This window comes from Numenius arquata, chromosome 2 (assembly GCF_964106895.1).
Source record: "Numenius arquata chromosome 2, bNumArq3.hap1.1, whole genome shotgun sequence".
Lineage (NCBI taxonomy): Eukaryota > Metazoa > Chordata > Aves > Charadriiformes > Scolopacidae > Numenius > Numenius arquata.
The window spans coordinates 121,242,023-121,257,474 of NC_133577.1; the positions used below are offsets into that span (position 1 = coordinate 121,242,023).

The window sequence follows — 15,452 nt, forward strand, 5'->3', positions numbered from 1 at the left end:
TCTTTAACATTCTCTGGACTTACCTGCCTCAAGGAAACGTGGAAAAGTCAAGCTCAAAAACAGCTGCTGTAAGATAGACCTGAACACAGAAAGACAATATACATTTGTTAAAGGCTTTCTGTCATCTTTGTGTTTTACTGGGACCTTAAAAACTACTCAAATAAGAGTAATTAACAACAGAATCATCACAGCTCATTACCCTTTTGCCAGTTATTAAAACTGTGTTTCTTTAAACCTTACAGTTTGACTCTGGTTTTCTTTCCACGCTAATCTTTTATTCTACTGTTGAGATTTGTAATTATTTGTGTTCATAACTCACATAATGGAAATGTTATCATGCCATCCATGTCCTCCTTTTATACCTCTGTGGGAGGTGGAAGAGGCATGTTTGCTTCCCTCTAGCACTTAAACTAACCAGAACTCCTTTTGAACACACTCAGGAAAATGCTCCTGAATTAGGTACTTTAATACTGATTAAGGCTCATTAAAATGCTGAGAAGGAGACAAACACTGGAATATCACAAGTATATTATAAAAATCATTACTGCAGCAGTTGACTTTTAAAACCATCTCTATTCCTGCTCTTGAAATATAGAATATATTTTCATCCTAGATGCTGCTGAACACAGGCTTAAAAAGCTCCATTTATTTCAACTTGTTTTTCTTTGCTCATGACCATATTTTTCCCATTTTATTTACTTGAAGCAAGTACTGGCTTGCCACATACACGTCCCCCTTGTCCTCTACCAACCTGTCAAAACAGGAATCACAATTTAGGTTCCTTGACTCCTTGCTTGTGCTTGAACCTTCTTAAGTTGTAGTTTCCTGTCAAAATGTTTTAGGTTTGCTTCTGCCTACAAATATGAGCTGATCTCTCCTCATCTCATCCTGCACTAACGCTTGCTCTGCAGACAGAATGGACTGTATAACTTTATTCAATCTCCAAGATTTTTTCCTTTTCTCCTTATCTAGTGTGATCCATGTGCAAAGAAACTGAATCATCTTTGCAGTGGAGGCACTGCCTGAAGGACGTCTGGGTTCACATCCACAATTTTGTACCTTCAATGATCAGATGGACAGTGCACCAATTGTCAGGGATGAGAAGAGACATGATGCCATTCAACAGTGATGCATTTTTCTGCCAGAAAATAGTAATCCTTCATGAGGATTCAACAGAATTTACAGGGAATTAAGTGAAAAAGGCAGCCTGGGAAAACTGTAAAATTTTCTGAGTTAAAAGAGCATGAAGGAGAAATGATATCTACTCTCTTAACTAAATGTGGATGTGTCCCATATAAATTTTGAAAATTATCACTCACACCTTTATTCTACATTGTTGCCTGAAACACTATAGTTTTATTTAATAACCTGGTTTCTCTTATTTCTATGCATTTGCTTTTGCCAGATGTCTCACTGAATCCATTTTTGGTCAGCCCTTTTCACTCTGCTTGCTTAATGGCCTTCTCTGCCTGTTTCTGACCGAGATTCCATTAAAAACATGTCCATAGAAAGTACTTTCATGTGGTGCTTTCAAGTTAAACATCACACAAAATAAACCTCAGGTCTAAATTGAGTCCAGACCACTGATTCTGATTTGAACACTGATAAACTAAAGTTTCTCTGCTTGAGAAGGGCTCAAGTTTCTCTTCCGGATTATTGCCCATCTCCAGTTTTTGAGGTTTGTTGTTGTCCAAGAAAACTGAGATTTTTGCCGTTGCTGTTAACAAAATGTAACCAACAATAAAAACCAACATACAATCTTCATAATGCTATCCGTGAGAAAATTGTTATATGTTTGTTCAGCTGCTATACATTTTAACTCTTAGCTTCATAAAGTAGGTAATTTATTCCAGCTTGATAATTATTATATAAAACAAACATCATGAAACTTTAGAAAAAGGAACAGACAGTCTCCAAGGGTGCAATTCACACCAGCGCAAAAGTATCACATCGGTCCCAATTACCGATCCCAACTTGGTGCTGGGGTAAGTGGCTGGTTGGGGTGTCTATCTACATGGTTCTGAAACATAAAATTAATTCTGTGGCTATTGTTAATAATGCACAAACCAAAGTAAAAAAAAAAAAAAAAAAAAAGCTCCTAAATGGATCTTTAGTTTTAAAATGTATCCATTATAGTGACTGTGAAAGAGAAATCTAATTACTGGTGCAATCCCGCCTCTCTCAATATCAATCCCAAAACTCTACAACAGTCTGAATATAGCAACTTTTCCCTTTCAGGTAGAAAATGCTAGGACACAAGACTATAGAATTATCCAAAATGTGTTATGTATATTTGCTTCCTTGAAATAGTTCAGTAGTGCTTTTTCATTTCAAAGAACCAACTAATAATTATCATGAAAACCTTTAACTGAACTGTGCCATGGGATAACATATTGGCTATCCTGCAGTCTGAAGCCAGACTTCTTTAAAATTTGTAATAGAGAAGCTTCATCTGTTTTTGTAAGATGATTCACTGAAAAGCAAACATTGATTTTCTTAAGACTTCTTGCTAGAAAAAGGGAAAACGGATACTCTGAAATAGGGAACCAAGTGATCAATAATTCTAAATGTAATAACTACATCTGAACCTTCACACCTGCCAATCAGACTTATTTCAATCAGCATTAATACAACTCTTCTTCCTGACACTGATTTTGTAGAGTCAGAACACACAGTCACAAAAACTGGCAAGAACAGTTATGGATTCAACTGTTGACAGAACATTGAATTTTCCAAGGAGTTTGGAGATATGGCTAAGCATTTTCACGATAAGAAACTGCAGAAATGAAGGGTTCAGACTAATACAGTCTCAACCTACTGAATAATTCTAGTTTGGATGTACAGATTTCTGACTCATTTGCACTTACCAGGCAGCTGCCGAAGCCCACCATCCTAGATGCAAAATATCTGTTATCGTAGGCTGGGAAAAAGGAAGAGAGATTCTGTTATTTGTATAAACACCTGCATACTTTTAAGGAAATGTCAGTCACCTCAAAAGGGGATACTGACCACATAAGCAGAACGAAGTCCAGCTCCTTGCTTTGGTTCTTCTTCAGGATCGCAGACCGATTGATAGTCGTACGACTTGTTAAAGGCATACAGGGACATGTTAATCAGGTTTCGCATCAGGCCGGGATCAATTTCACCAAAGAATCTTCCAATCTGACGAGGAGGAATATACGGAGATAAGGTAAAGTTTTTCCAAGTATTTTTCTTGTTAATAAGTGAACAGTTCTGATTTTTTGCTCCCCCCCCAATATTTTTTACTCTACACAACTCATCCAGTTTTGCTGCTTACATATTTATTTCTTTCTTTGACTATTTCTCTCCCAAAAGCTTGGTTGGAGAAATCCAGTTAGACAGTAATTGTTAATTGAACTATTAATGAGACTACCCTGCCTGGGAAAGAACAAGAGGAATATGAGAAAGAAGGTGTGTGTATGCCATACTACTTGCCCTCACCATCATCAGTCCACGGGCAGCCTAAAGGCAGAGCAGAAAGGACGCAACTTGGTAGAAGTATGGCAACTTGAACCATAAATAAGACTGAGAAAAAAGACAAATAAAATAACTGCAATTTCTGATAAATCAAAATTTTTGTGATTTGGAAATGTTATTCTTAGGGTAAGTTGAGAGTGAAATGCTACTTTTTTCTCTTAAAACTTCTTCCTATTTTATTTCCTGTTCTGTCCCTAAAAATATACATACCTGTTGTGTATATTCATCCCGGTTTGACATCAAAAGAAATCCTCCATCGTCAAGGATAACACAGTCCACATGCTATTATAAGAAAGTGAAATATATTTTGTAGAAAAGATTTGTCAAGAGAATACTCTGTAAGAAACTATTTTTTATTCAACACTTAAAAAGTATCTTCAAATCTATGTGGCTCAGGCTAAATCACAACCCCATAGCCAAGGGCCAACATTAAGCTATAATAAGTAGCATTATCAGTATTATAAAAGTTTGTTCAGATCAAAGGCTTATTTGTGGCTTAATTTCATAAAAGTTGTTTTGTAAATTCTTATTTGCTCAATACTTTGTTAGTACTGAGTGCTATATCCTTATTAAATCTGATTATAATTGAATCTCAACTTGTAATAAGGGACTATAACTTCTCATGTGCCTCAGCCATGCTTAAAGTCCTTTTCCATTTGCAGGTTTTAATGGTAAGAGACTTAAAGGCAGGCTCTCAGCTTGCTGGTCGTGCTTATTTTCACTTGCCAAGGACTGTAGTGGGTTTCTTCCAGGTGTCAGGTGCAGGGCTGGGAAGCCCACTGGTTCCCTATGCTTTGCAGGTTGTAAAAGATCCTGGCAGTCAGAGATTGGAGAGATAGCAGCGAGGGCAAATAGATAACCTCCCAGAGTACCCTTTTTTTTTGCTGTAACTCCTGCATTTAATGATCTTCACACTCCACAAAAGAATTCACGGAAGACCTGAGTGGAGAAAGCTTTTAAACTTGTGGCAGAATCTGATACTGTGCTTGCCCCTGAAACTGTGCTCTCCTGAGTGCACAGGATCCCCAAATCCTGAACAGGCTGGGAACAGAGCACAGATGCATGACTAATGACTGCACATCACAGTGTTTTTCAGTTTGCATTTATCCTTCTCTAGGGTACGTTTCTTCTAGTGTTCTTTTTCTCAGTTTTGGTTGTTGTTTTTTGTTTTTTTTTTATTGTTCCCTTTCTTCAGGATTTGCCTCTTGCTCTGAAAGTTACCATTACATTTTTCCATTTTTCTCACATTTTTCTTCACATCATTCTCTATTGCTCTTACTCTTTTTTTTTCTTCCCTCTAGTTCCCATAACCTCATTGCAAAGATTCTTGCAACAACTCCTTCACCTGACTTTTATACCCCTTCCCCTCCTAATCTTCATCTCTTCCTCAAGACACAAATGACTAAGTCCTATTTCCTGTAAAATTATCCTTCAAATAGTGATAGAGAAGTTGCCTGAGACAAATCTAGAGAGAATGAGGGAATTTTTATAATCTGCCACATATTCATAAAGCTAACATATTCTTACCATACTGTTTCTCTCACAGCCACAGATTTCACTGTTGCACTGTAAAACAGAAGTACAGTAATCATCACAAAAATGTTTCAAAAGAAGTAATACTTCACAGTGATATTAGTTGAGACAAGAACAAGTGATTTGAATTTTGAGTGTGTCATTTATCACAAATATCTCTGTGAACAACCTGTATTCAATAATTATCAACAGCATAAGCTCTACTGTCTTTTGCAAAGTCTCTGATACATCTTCCTTTTTTAAGAATGCTCAATACATTAGAGACAAATAGTTTGGGGGACTTGTCAGGATGTCAGTGTTGTGGGTATAAAGTAAAAGAGAAAGAAAATGTGCATTCCATGTGTTTGGGGTATGGAAAGAAAACGCAGAAAACAGAATCGTAGAATGGTTAGAGTTGGAAGGGACCTTAAAGATCATCGGCTTCCAACCCCCCTGCCATGCGCAGGGACACCTCCCACTAGACCACATTGCTCAAAGCCCCATTCAGCCTGGTCCAAGTATCTGTTTTAACCATGAAAAGCTTCACCACTCTCATAGCATGGGAATCCCATGTGATAAAGGAAGTGCAGCATCTCCATTTAACTTGTATGGCTTTGATGACGTTTTCTCTTTTTCTAGCAATATGTGTATACATAGAGACATAGTCTTCTTGCATTGTGTCCTGAGTAAAAAGATTACTCGACAATGCTGCTCAAAATAATTCTGAGAATCTCCTTTTTCTTTCTCTTCTTCAGTTACGTATTTTTGTTCTAAACTGTTCTGACATTTAGGCAATGCATTTGCCTACCCATTGAGCCCTAATACCTATAATGGCCAGACACTGTTATCGGTTCCCTTAATATACAACCAAGTAAGCAACATTGCCTCATCCAGTTGTTCCATAATTATCTTCATTTTGTGCTTCTGTCATACTATTAATGTACTATTAATTGCTCAGTTTTTTCTTTGATTTGGTCTTTTCTCCTTCCTACTTAAACCTAAGCATTAGAAGTAAGGAATGAAAGGCTTAAGCACCTATTTCATTAAGTTCTGCTAAAATGCTGTGATGTTGGTTGCCATATAAATCCTTACTGTTCACTGCTCATGCATGCTCCATATTAAATAAGAATAGATTCACTTTTTTATGTTGTTGTTGGTTTTTTTTGTTTGGTTGTTTTGTTTTGTTTTTTTTAAACCAATTCTTTTGCAGATTTTATTCACTGCTACAGCATAATCTTAGTAGGGAGCCTACTGGCTGGAATATGTCATTTTTCTTTGTCTTTATCCATGTTCTATAATTATGAAAGCAAGACACGTACAAAACACAGCCTGTTTCAACATAGATTTATTTTGTGCATTTGGATGATTTAAATACCACAACTACTTGGCAACTACACATCAGTGTGACTCTGGCACAAAGAGCTATTAGACCTATTTGCATCTGAAGCTTTGAGAAATGCAAATAAAGTTCAAAAAAGACTTGGTCAATTGCTTACCAGGCTCTTGATTGTGGTTTTTGTGAAATTTTCCATCCAGCTGGTTGCGTCAATTTTTATTCCAACAACTAACAAGAAATACATGAAAGTCTTTTTTAGTAAAATGAAAAAAAAAAAAAAAGGTAACTGTAGAATCCTTAAAAAAAAAGGAAAAGGAAAAATTATAACAACATCTAAATTATTAAAGTGGAAAAGGATAAAATATGAGTTTTGCTCAGTTGTCTGACCACCAACATCCTTCATGAGACTAATAAATTAAGCACTCTTACTCAAACACAGCCAGATCTTTGGCTTGATTTCCACCAGCAAGATTAAAAGAGTCTCAGAGAAAAGAATGTTATATAAAGTGATGTTCCTTTGAAATCTCAATTAAATTTCTAATTGACTGTTGAGCAACAAACAAATAATGAATGTATTTAGAGCTTCAGCACCACTCTATCTTACCTGCTGGTTTCAGAAGCTTCCCATTAATTGTTATTTCCACAGCCTTGCTTACCATAATACCTGTTTCATAGCTGTTGGCACCGCTTTCTGAGAGCATAGAAGGAAAAAAAGTAAATGTTAGGGTGATATAAAAGCCTCTTCCTCTGAAACTGAAATTAATGATTACTGAAATACTCAGAATAATTGGAAAAATATTCTTTTTCAAAAGCAACGACGCAGCTGCACTATGCATTCATCACCTGTAAGAGCTCAGATCACCAACATCTGGATGACTAAGAGAAATACTTTTGTTTACTTCTCTTCATTCACTTTTTGTACACAGTTTCACCGCTTCATAAAACTGTAGCCTTTTTTTTTTTTTCTGCAAGCAGAGCCATGGATAGCTTTACACATGTGAGCAGCTCTGTTAAAAGCAGGATCAGAGCCAAAGATTTTATCCTGCTGTCGTCTGTGTACTTTTCAATGCAGGGTATACTGACACCGCTCACCAACCAACAATTACTCCTCTGATGGACTTCAGCCTGTTTTCAACACTGCTTAGTATGAAAAAGCAAGTTAGAAGTGCATTCCCTGGAGCTCTTTGAGGAACAACAAAGGCTTCAGGGAATTTAGTTAATTACCTTGTTAATATTTTATTGAGAAAAGATGCAATAAATAAGTATGAAATAACAGCAATAAAAGATTCCATATGTTTAAGAGCAGAGTATGTCATTTGTGGTAGCATCTGCTTTTAGACGAGCTTGGCAAGGTTAATGCTGCTCACATCAGTAACGAGCACTTACTATTGTGCATATATAAGTTTTAAATATCACAGTATTTCAGACAAACTGGTTTTGGTGAATAACAGCAATTTGAAATAGAACTCAAAAGCAAAGTTTAGATTAAGCAGCACTGCAGCGGATGGAGTTGGGGACTCTGGACTGCTAATACCTGCTCTCCCAAGTTAGGTTTGGTGCTGAGGAAGTATACAGAACTCAGCTCAAATAAGGCTTTTTTAGGTAGTGTTATTGTCCCCAAGTGCAATTTTCTTTCACTTGCTTTTAAACTAATTGCATCAAAGCATCTCTGTAAAACAGTGTTTCAGTATAATAAATGAACATCAGTACTCTGCAGGTTTTCAGCTTCGTTAATTCTGAGCATGCAGGGCCATCAGAATCGATGACAAATGATGATGTCCCTTGTTTAGTGCCTTCCTCGCTACCTTTTCCTTAATAATGAATGAAGTCCCAAGATTTTTTTCTTTATAAAGTGTGCCACTTGCGTCCTTTGTCAGTGACCTCAACTGGTATGGGACACTTCCACAAGTACACTTATATTAGCTATAGTTAGCTCTGACATTTCAAAACAGCGATGACTTACTGTTGTAGTACGGAGCTGTGAAAATATAGTTGTCATTATCTAAACTCCTTTTATAGAAGCTGACTTCATAAGTTTCAGCATTTTCCAACCAATCTTCTCCTGCCCTAATCACAAAAAAAAAAGTGATTGAAAAAAGATAGTTAGCATCTCATTAAAGCTGAGCTGGGGGGGAGGGGGAGGGGAAATGTTTCACAATTGGAAATAATGTGAGATTCATTCATATAGTCCTCAGACTTTGTCATCTTTCACTGGTAAACTGCCAGGTGTAATTATTTATTTTTTTTTAAGTGGGAAAAAAAAAAAGAAAACAGTTCTCTTGGAACAACGTGGATCTTGTCTCATTGTTTTTAGATATATTGAGACAAATATAACTGCAACGCTATTTGCAAAAAAAATATAAGCAAACTTTTATAACACACGTTGTCTCTTGAGTAATCATCCCAAAAAGATTTTACATCATTAATAAGATCAAAACAGAAAAGAAACTGATTTTTGGAGTAAAATTCGTTGTCATTTTCCCATTTTGAGAAAACACAGGATAACCTAAGAAAATAGATAAATTTGCCATTTACCAGTATATCTGTACTGGTGCCCTCAGTGTTCCTAGTCACTGATGGGATTGTCTAGTTTATTATACAACCACTTTCACATTCCCCTTTGCCTTTGGTATTGATACATTTTTCTCTCTTGAAGTCTTTGGACCATTTGGTCTGCTTTTAATACTTTTAAAAAAATAAATAATCACCTACTGCTTGACAGTATTTGCAGCCTGCCAGGCTGCCAAACGAATGACTGCTTAGGAGTAATTAGGGATTAGCATGGCCCCACTACTACCACAAGGGCACTGCTTTTACTGCTACTCTACACTGATTAGAAACTTGGACTACAAGGCCCAGCTATGGAAATAATGTTACAGATCAGTTTCAAGCAGTGACATGGGTAAAATCAAAGAAAAACAAGACATTCCATTCATTTCATAGTTATCAGTACAGATCAGACTGTAGGAAAAGTTGTTTTTCATTCAATAAATCCATTATCTAATGTTCTACTCTTTCAGGGTTCAAAATTATCATATTATACGATTTTATAATAATTGTTACCTTTTTGGGAACACTCTAGTAATTCCACCATCTGTAACAACAAATTGTGCAACAACTCCACCACTGTAACAGAAATAAGATTTAAAATGAAAACCCACTGAAATTCTTACAAGTTCCTAGGTCAAGGGTTGCCACTTAAGTGCGTAACTGGGAATTAAATATCCGCCTGTGAAAACATTCACTTTATATCTGTATATACACACACATGTATATTATTTTGTTATCAAACTCTGAAATGTATCCAAAAAATTACAGTCAATAAAAAGAATACTTACAGAGACAGTTTACTCCAATAATTTTGGGCAAGTTCATTTGTAAATCCTGCATCCAGCAAAACTCTAATGACCATATCAGTATTACCTATCAAAACAATTAAGACACTCATCTGAAACCATATGACATGGAGTTTCATTAAATGGCTAAATGAAATTCTGAGTTGTCAAGATGCTACAGCCACAAAAGTTGGGCTATTTCTATTAGACATACCTTCTAACTTCAAATTAAGTCAAGCACTTATTGTTAAATAGATTGCTCTCACACCGTTGATGTCATTTAAACTTTTCCTTCAGTGTATCCTAAAAACCCATTTTTGTGTCATAGGAATAAACAAGGTGATAAGGGTACAGGTCCCAGCTTTGCAAAGTCCCTATATTGAATTTGGAAATTAACCTATTTTTAAAGCATGTTTTCATTCAAACACTTTTTATCTCAAGTGATGCAATGAAATGACACTTAGTTCTTAGACTTACTCTTACATGCTACAAAAATGGAGATAAATCAACTAAAATATAAATATATTTAAATCAGTTAGGTCCCAGCCTCTCAAAGAAAACTATTTGCCACCTGAAAATAGGTACAGGGAAATCAACTAATTTTTAACTAGTACTTTAGATGGATATGTAATTTTTAAATATCTTTGAAAAGATGGTTCTCAGGCATCTTTTTTAGTACTGCTTTGCAAGAGAAAGTTCTAGGAATGCTCAACAGAAGTAAGCACATGCTTTAATACAGATTTTACCACTATGGAAAATAAAACAGGGCTAAATTGGAGCTGAATAATGTAAAGCTCCAATTTGTCTTCAGTGTCACACAGTAAATCAGTGTTGGTAAATCAGTTGTTCCGTGACTGGAATCTGCACCTCTGAATTCTGCCAAACCCCAGCCGCTCAGACTTGCTGAGGAGCCTGAAAACTCTTTCTGGGGAAAATTAAAGATAAAAAGCACCAACTTTTCTTCAGTTTTGCTCCACAGAAAGCCATGACATGCTCTGTGCTTCACCCTAAGTCTCAGATTCCAGAAAACTGATTTTTTTTAAAAAAAATCTCTAATTCAATCTGTTTTCACAAAACAGATCAATAGGGGCATGTATTTGGGTACTGAAAAGTTTTGTAAGATTTAGCAAAAGGCTTTTTCATAAAATCCACAGATTGATCCACACAAGTCTGAACATGTGAGCATCTACACAAACAGCCAGCAGCTCTGATTCACCAGCAGGAAGCACTATCTCATATCATCTTAATACATTAATTCAATTCTCATTAGATATATTTACATGGCTTAGGTAGATAAACATGTTAAACTACATCGAATGCTACAGACTCACCTTCTCTATTTGCATGCACACTGTCACCATATAGTATCTAACATAAGTTAGGGTAGTGTTTTAAAAATATTTATTCAGCTGGAATTAATGACAAAAGCCCACAGGGTGAAATTTGGATGGCCTTACTGCAGCCATATATCCCTAGAAATTAAATTGAAATTCTGCCTGAATTTAAATATCAAAGCATGTCTCTCGGAATTATGTTTATCTCTTCTAATATAGACTACTAACATTTTAGTGGATGCAGTTTTTGTTTAGGACTCCCTTGTACTACCTGCATCTTCATAAACTGAGACCTTCTTACTTACATAAAGCAGATGTCAAAGACAAGTAGGGTCTTACTGCTTAGTATGTAACTGCTCTTACTGTCCCCTAGTAATGATGGAGGTAGTTGTCTGTCTTCCTGGCCAACTTCAAACAGCTTAAAGTCAAAAGTCAAGTATAAAGTCAACATCAAATTATAAGAGTCATTCAACTTAGAGTATATAGAGTATTTCAATTCAGGGATTTTACTAGTTATTCCTTTTGAAAAGCATTTTTTTAGCTGCGATAATTTCCATAACCAGTGTTTCCTTTAGTCAACACTATTTAATTATTCAGAAGACTATTTTTAAAGTAACTTAATTACTAGAAAAAAAAAGAAGGAAAAAAAGTCAATTTTGGTGTGGATTACAAAATGAAATATAGCAATAATTTGATAACATATTGGCATAATTACTTACTAAGCCCTAGTGTATACTGCAATATCACTAAATGTGTCCTCAATATTCGCTTATATAACTAGTGAATATTAAACTAGAATTTTCATTTATTAACTGGTTTAATCATTTGAGGGGAATGCTTTCATTTCCAAAATCGAGTCAATGGACTCAAGTAAAATTTCAGTCAGTTAGCAATATGTCAATCAATAAGACCACTCTATTAAAAACAACAACAAACACCCACACGTGTACACAAAAATAGCCTTTTGTGAGAAGATCTCATAGCTAAGTGCACATTCCTTCAGTGACATGGTCTAACAGAGAGATTCTTATTGAACTGATGAGTGATCCCTGACTGCAACGTGTTAAAAGATTCAGGGAGTACAAGACAAAACAAAAAAAAAGTTTATTCCAACTGTTTATAAATTATTGATGATGCTAAACAGACTTGTGTGCATAAACAAACAAATCCAAACACTGAATTTTTCATGAGAACAAGACTTTAATGCATTACTGATGGTTTGTTCAAAAGCGTAACTCCTCATTTATTCTAAAGGGCGTTTAAGGCCCAATTTAAATATGTGAGAACCTTCCCAAACCTCAGCACTCACGACTGCAGCAGCTACATCAATCTATGGTCTTAAACAACTCAAGCTGAAGCGCGATATCTTTAACCAATTTGTGAAGCAGCAGTAGAACTTCCTTATCTTTTATTCTGGTTATTGGTTATTTTGGTTCTCATCTGCTTTTCTTTACTTATTTTGGTTATATAAGCTAACAAGTAAGCAGACTGAAGATTTCATTACAAGATTTTGAAGTCTATTTGAGACTTACTTTGGCTGACATGCTCAAATTCAAAATATTTGGAGTGTATTAAAATGAACTGGTAGTAATTAGCTAGAACTGGTAGTAAACTAGCTAGAACAGCATGCTAAGGGGAATTGTGGAAAACACTGGATGCATAATGCCCTCCAAACTTTCTTAAATAAATCCAGAAAACTGGAAACTAATTTTACAATCTCTACCTTGGGTAGAAAATCCCAGCACTAGATGTATTTCTACTAAAAAGTAAGTGAAGATAAAAACCAAAATCACATGCTTTGGGCATGAAAGCTGTCATCTTGAATAATTCTCATTTATGAGTAAGTACTTTCCAAAAGAAAATTTTCAGCAAATTGAGAATACTTACACGATGAACTGCTTGGAGTATTTCTGTCAATAAATTCATTGAAATTTAATAGAAATTCAGTGTTGTTATCTGATTTTTTTACGTCATTACAGTATTCTCTGAAAAACAACAAAACATCAGTGTCCTCAGATTTGTTTCCTTTGCTACTAAAGCAGACAAATACGGCTCAGCAATTTTAAAGTCCAAGCAGGATTGTGCAACTACAATGAGAAGACTGGCACAACTATGTCAATGGACTACTACTGTCAATACTGAATGTTGACCATACTGAGTATTTTATGCACCTATAGGAAGTAAATTGTTCAAGTGCTGCCTAAACCTGAATTATAAGAAATCTCCACATACGAGATACTTCGTACATTCCTACAAAAAGCACTTAAGATCAGTGTAGGCCATGAAACTACGAGACCATGGAGTCTATAAACTAAACAAGAAAATGCCCAGTGAATTTAGTCTGCTCCTGGGTTAAACTGTACTGGAGGTACATGTACTGCTGTTTAAAATGCAGTTGCTTCATGTTCAGCTAAGGCCGGATTTATGGGATAAGATCCTATCCTCTGAGAAGTCTTAAAGACAATTTTAATAGGGTACACACCACATAACCATATAAACACTCTTTGATTTGACGTATGCAAAACAGATAAACAGTAAACTACTGTCCTTTACATAATGTAATAAAATAAAGCAATATATCATTGGGCAATTCACTGAATACAAGCAAGAACTATAAAAGTCACTGGGCATTTTGAAGGCAAATATTAGATGGCGAGTGGCATTAAACAACTTTAATTAAAATGTAGAGAGTATTCAGCACTAAAACAGAGAGTTCTCATTTTGAATAAGCTTTTTATATTAAATTAATTTCATGAACAAAAGAAGTCTGTTCAAGTATTTCCTATGAATAAGCTATTTTATTACACTTTACTTGCTTTACCATGATCCTGAAAGACTACAGGCAGAATTTGCCTTACTCTACCAACATTCAGATTTAAACAGAGCTCCCTATCAAGCAGGCTTTGCTCATGCGGATCAGCCTAACAACTAGGCACTTGCTGGAAACTGCTAATTGGTACAATTGATTGTCAGTAATTTCAGTCCCTCAGAAAAAAATAAATTAAACAGTTAAGCTGAGAATACATTTGAAGATAGAAGACTCCATTTTACGTACGAATCTAACAGAGAATCTATCAAAAACAGTCTAAATTCAAAAGGGTACAGAAATTTATAAGATAAATATGAAATGGAACAATTCTTAACTGAATGTGATGGCACAGCATTTACTTTATTTATCATAACTATCTTTAAGAGGAAATCAATTTTTAAGAACTATTTATCATACCATGTTTCCCTTGCAAACATAGATTTACAAGGGCAACAGGAACCACACAATTTCACATGAAAAAATGGGGAACTAATGAACTTACTTGACCAATTTTCAATGACTAAATCATTTTTTTGTTCAATGAGTCAAAAATTAATTCATCCTTAAGTGACAGAGAGCTTTGAAACGCTATCTTGGACTTGGAAAACATGTCAAGGTAAGTATTATGGTACCTATATTACAAATAAGAAGCTTAGGTACAAAGCTGTAAAATCTTAAAAGCCAGGAAAAATGAGCAGATGTGTATAAGATTTCCATTAAAAACATCCATAGATGACAACATATCAGATTTTACAGCTCCTTGATTAATTTAAAAAAGGAGTCAGAGCCTGAAGATGCTATTTACACTCCAGCAAGAAGAAAAGATTGATCTTCTAGAACATGAACATAATAGCTGTTCTTTTACTTAATATTTTTTACCAAAATGAACTTTACGGGTCAAGTCTGTATTTCGCCCATGTCATTAATCTGATCAAATGTCTATTTGCTGCTGAAATAATACTTATTACTGGGAAATTAACCAACCTTGGTGCTATAAATGTATAGCCAGCTTCATCAAAATGATCAAGCTTCAGTGTTTCTGTATCTACAAAGATGAAGAATAAACACCAAGTAAGTAAACTGGGCTTTTTGCCATCATTTTTCTCAAAATATTTGACAAGATTTGCATGCATCCATGAATGTAGAAAGAAATGTTTATTTTGAGACACTTTCCTAGTAACATACTGTATACTTCCCAGTATTTCACAGTATAGGAAGCAGCTACTTAATTGTTACTACAACATACACCTGGCAACAATAATGTATCTAACAACTTAGAGAAGGCATTTCATTAGCATGACAACATGAAAACATATCAGATGTTTTCATTAGAATTAAAACCCAATACAAAGAAATATTTAGGACACTTAGTTGTTAGAACATGAAGGAAAATGCTCCTACTATTTTCTGCAATAAAGTTTAAAAACCATCCATAGAAGCACCACTTTAAATGCTACTGAAAATAATGGCTTTAAAAGCTGGTGTCACTGAACACTGATAGGAGCAGACAAAGAAGGATTAGAGATTAGCAACATATTGAAATGTGCATGAAAACAGAAAAACACTTCACTTTTTAATTTTTTTTTTTTTTCTGCTATTGCTATGGTACCCAATGATCGTGGGAAAAA

At 35.2% G+C, this 15,452-nt stretch overlaps 1 protein-coding gene across 6 annotated transcripts in view; it reads right to left on the reverse strand.

The window, feature by feature from the left end:
* CACNA2D1 (calcium voltage-gated channel auxiliary subunit alpha2delta 1) overlaps window positions 1-15,452 on the reverse strand; it is a 420,472-nt gene that overhangs the window by 15,014 nt on the left and 390,006 nt on the right. For 5 of the 6 annotated variants that reach the window (XM_074144315.1, XM_074144313.1, XM_074144312.1 and 2 more), the window contains 12 exons: window positions 14,809-14,869; window positions 12,903-13,000; window positions 9,685-9,769; window positions 9,410-9,472; window positions 8,310-8,413; window positions 6,951-7,037; window positions 6,507-6,574; window positions 5,026-5,064; window positions 3,709-3,780; window positions 3,010-3,162; window positions 2,868-2,920; window positions 24-79 (listed from right to left, as the gene is read on the reverse strand). In XM_074144315.1, the coding sequence (XP_074000416.1) occupies window positions 24-79; window positions 2,868-2,920; window positions 3,010-3,162; window positions 3,709-3,780; window positions 5,026-5,064; window positions 6,507-6,574; window positions 6,951-7,037; window positions 8,310-8,413; window positions 9,410-9,472; window positions 9,685-9,769; window positions 12,903-13,000; window positions 14,809-14,869 (939 nt within the window). The remainder of the gene's footprint in view (window positions 1-23; window positions 80-2,867; window positions 2,921-3,009; window positions 3,163-3,708; window positions 3,781-5,025; window positions 5,065-6,506; window positions 6,575-6,950; window positions 7,038-8,309; window positions 8,414-9,409; window positions 9,473-9,684; window positions 9,770-12,902; window positions 13,001-14,808; window positions 14,870-15,452) is intronic. The other variant, XM_074144316.1, reaches the window with a different exon arrangement.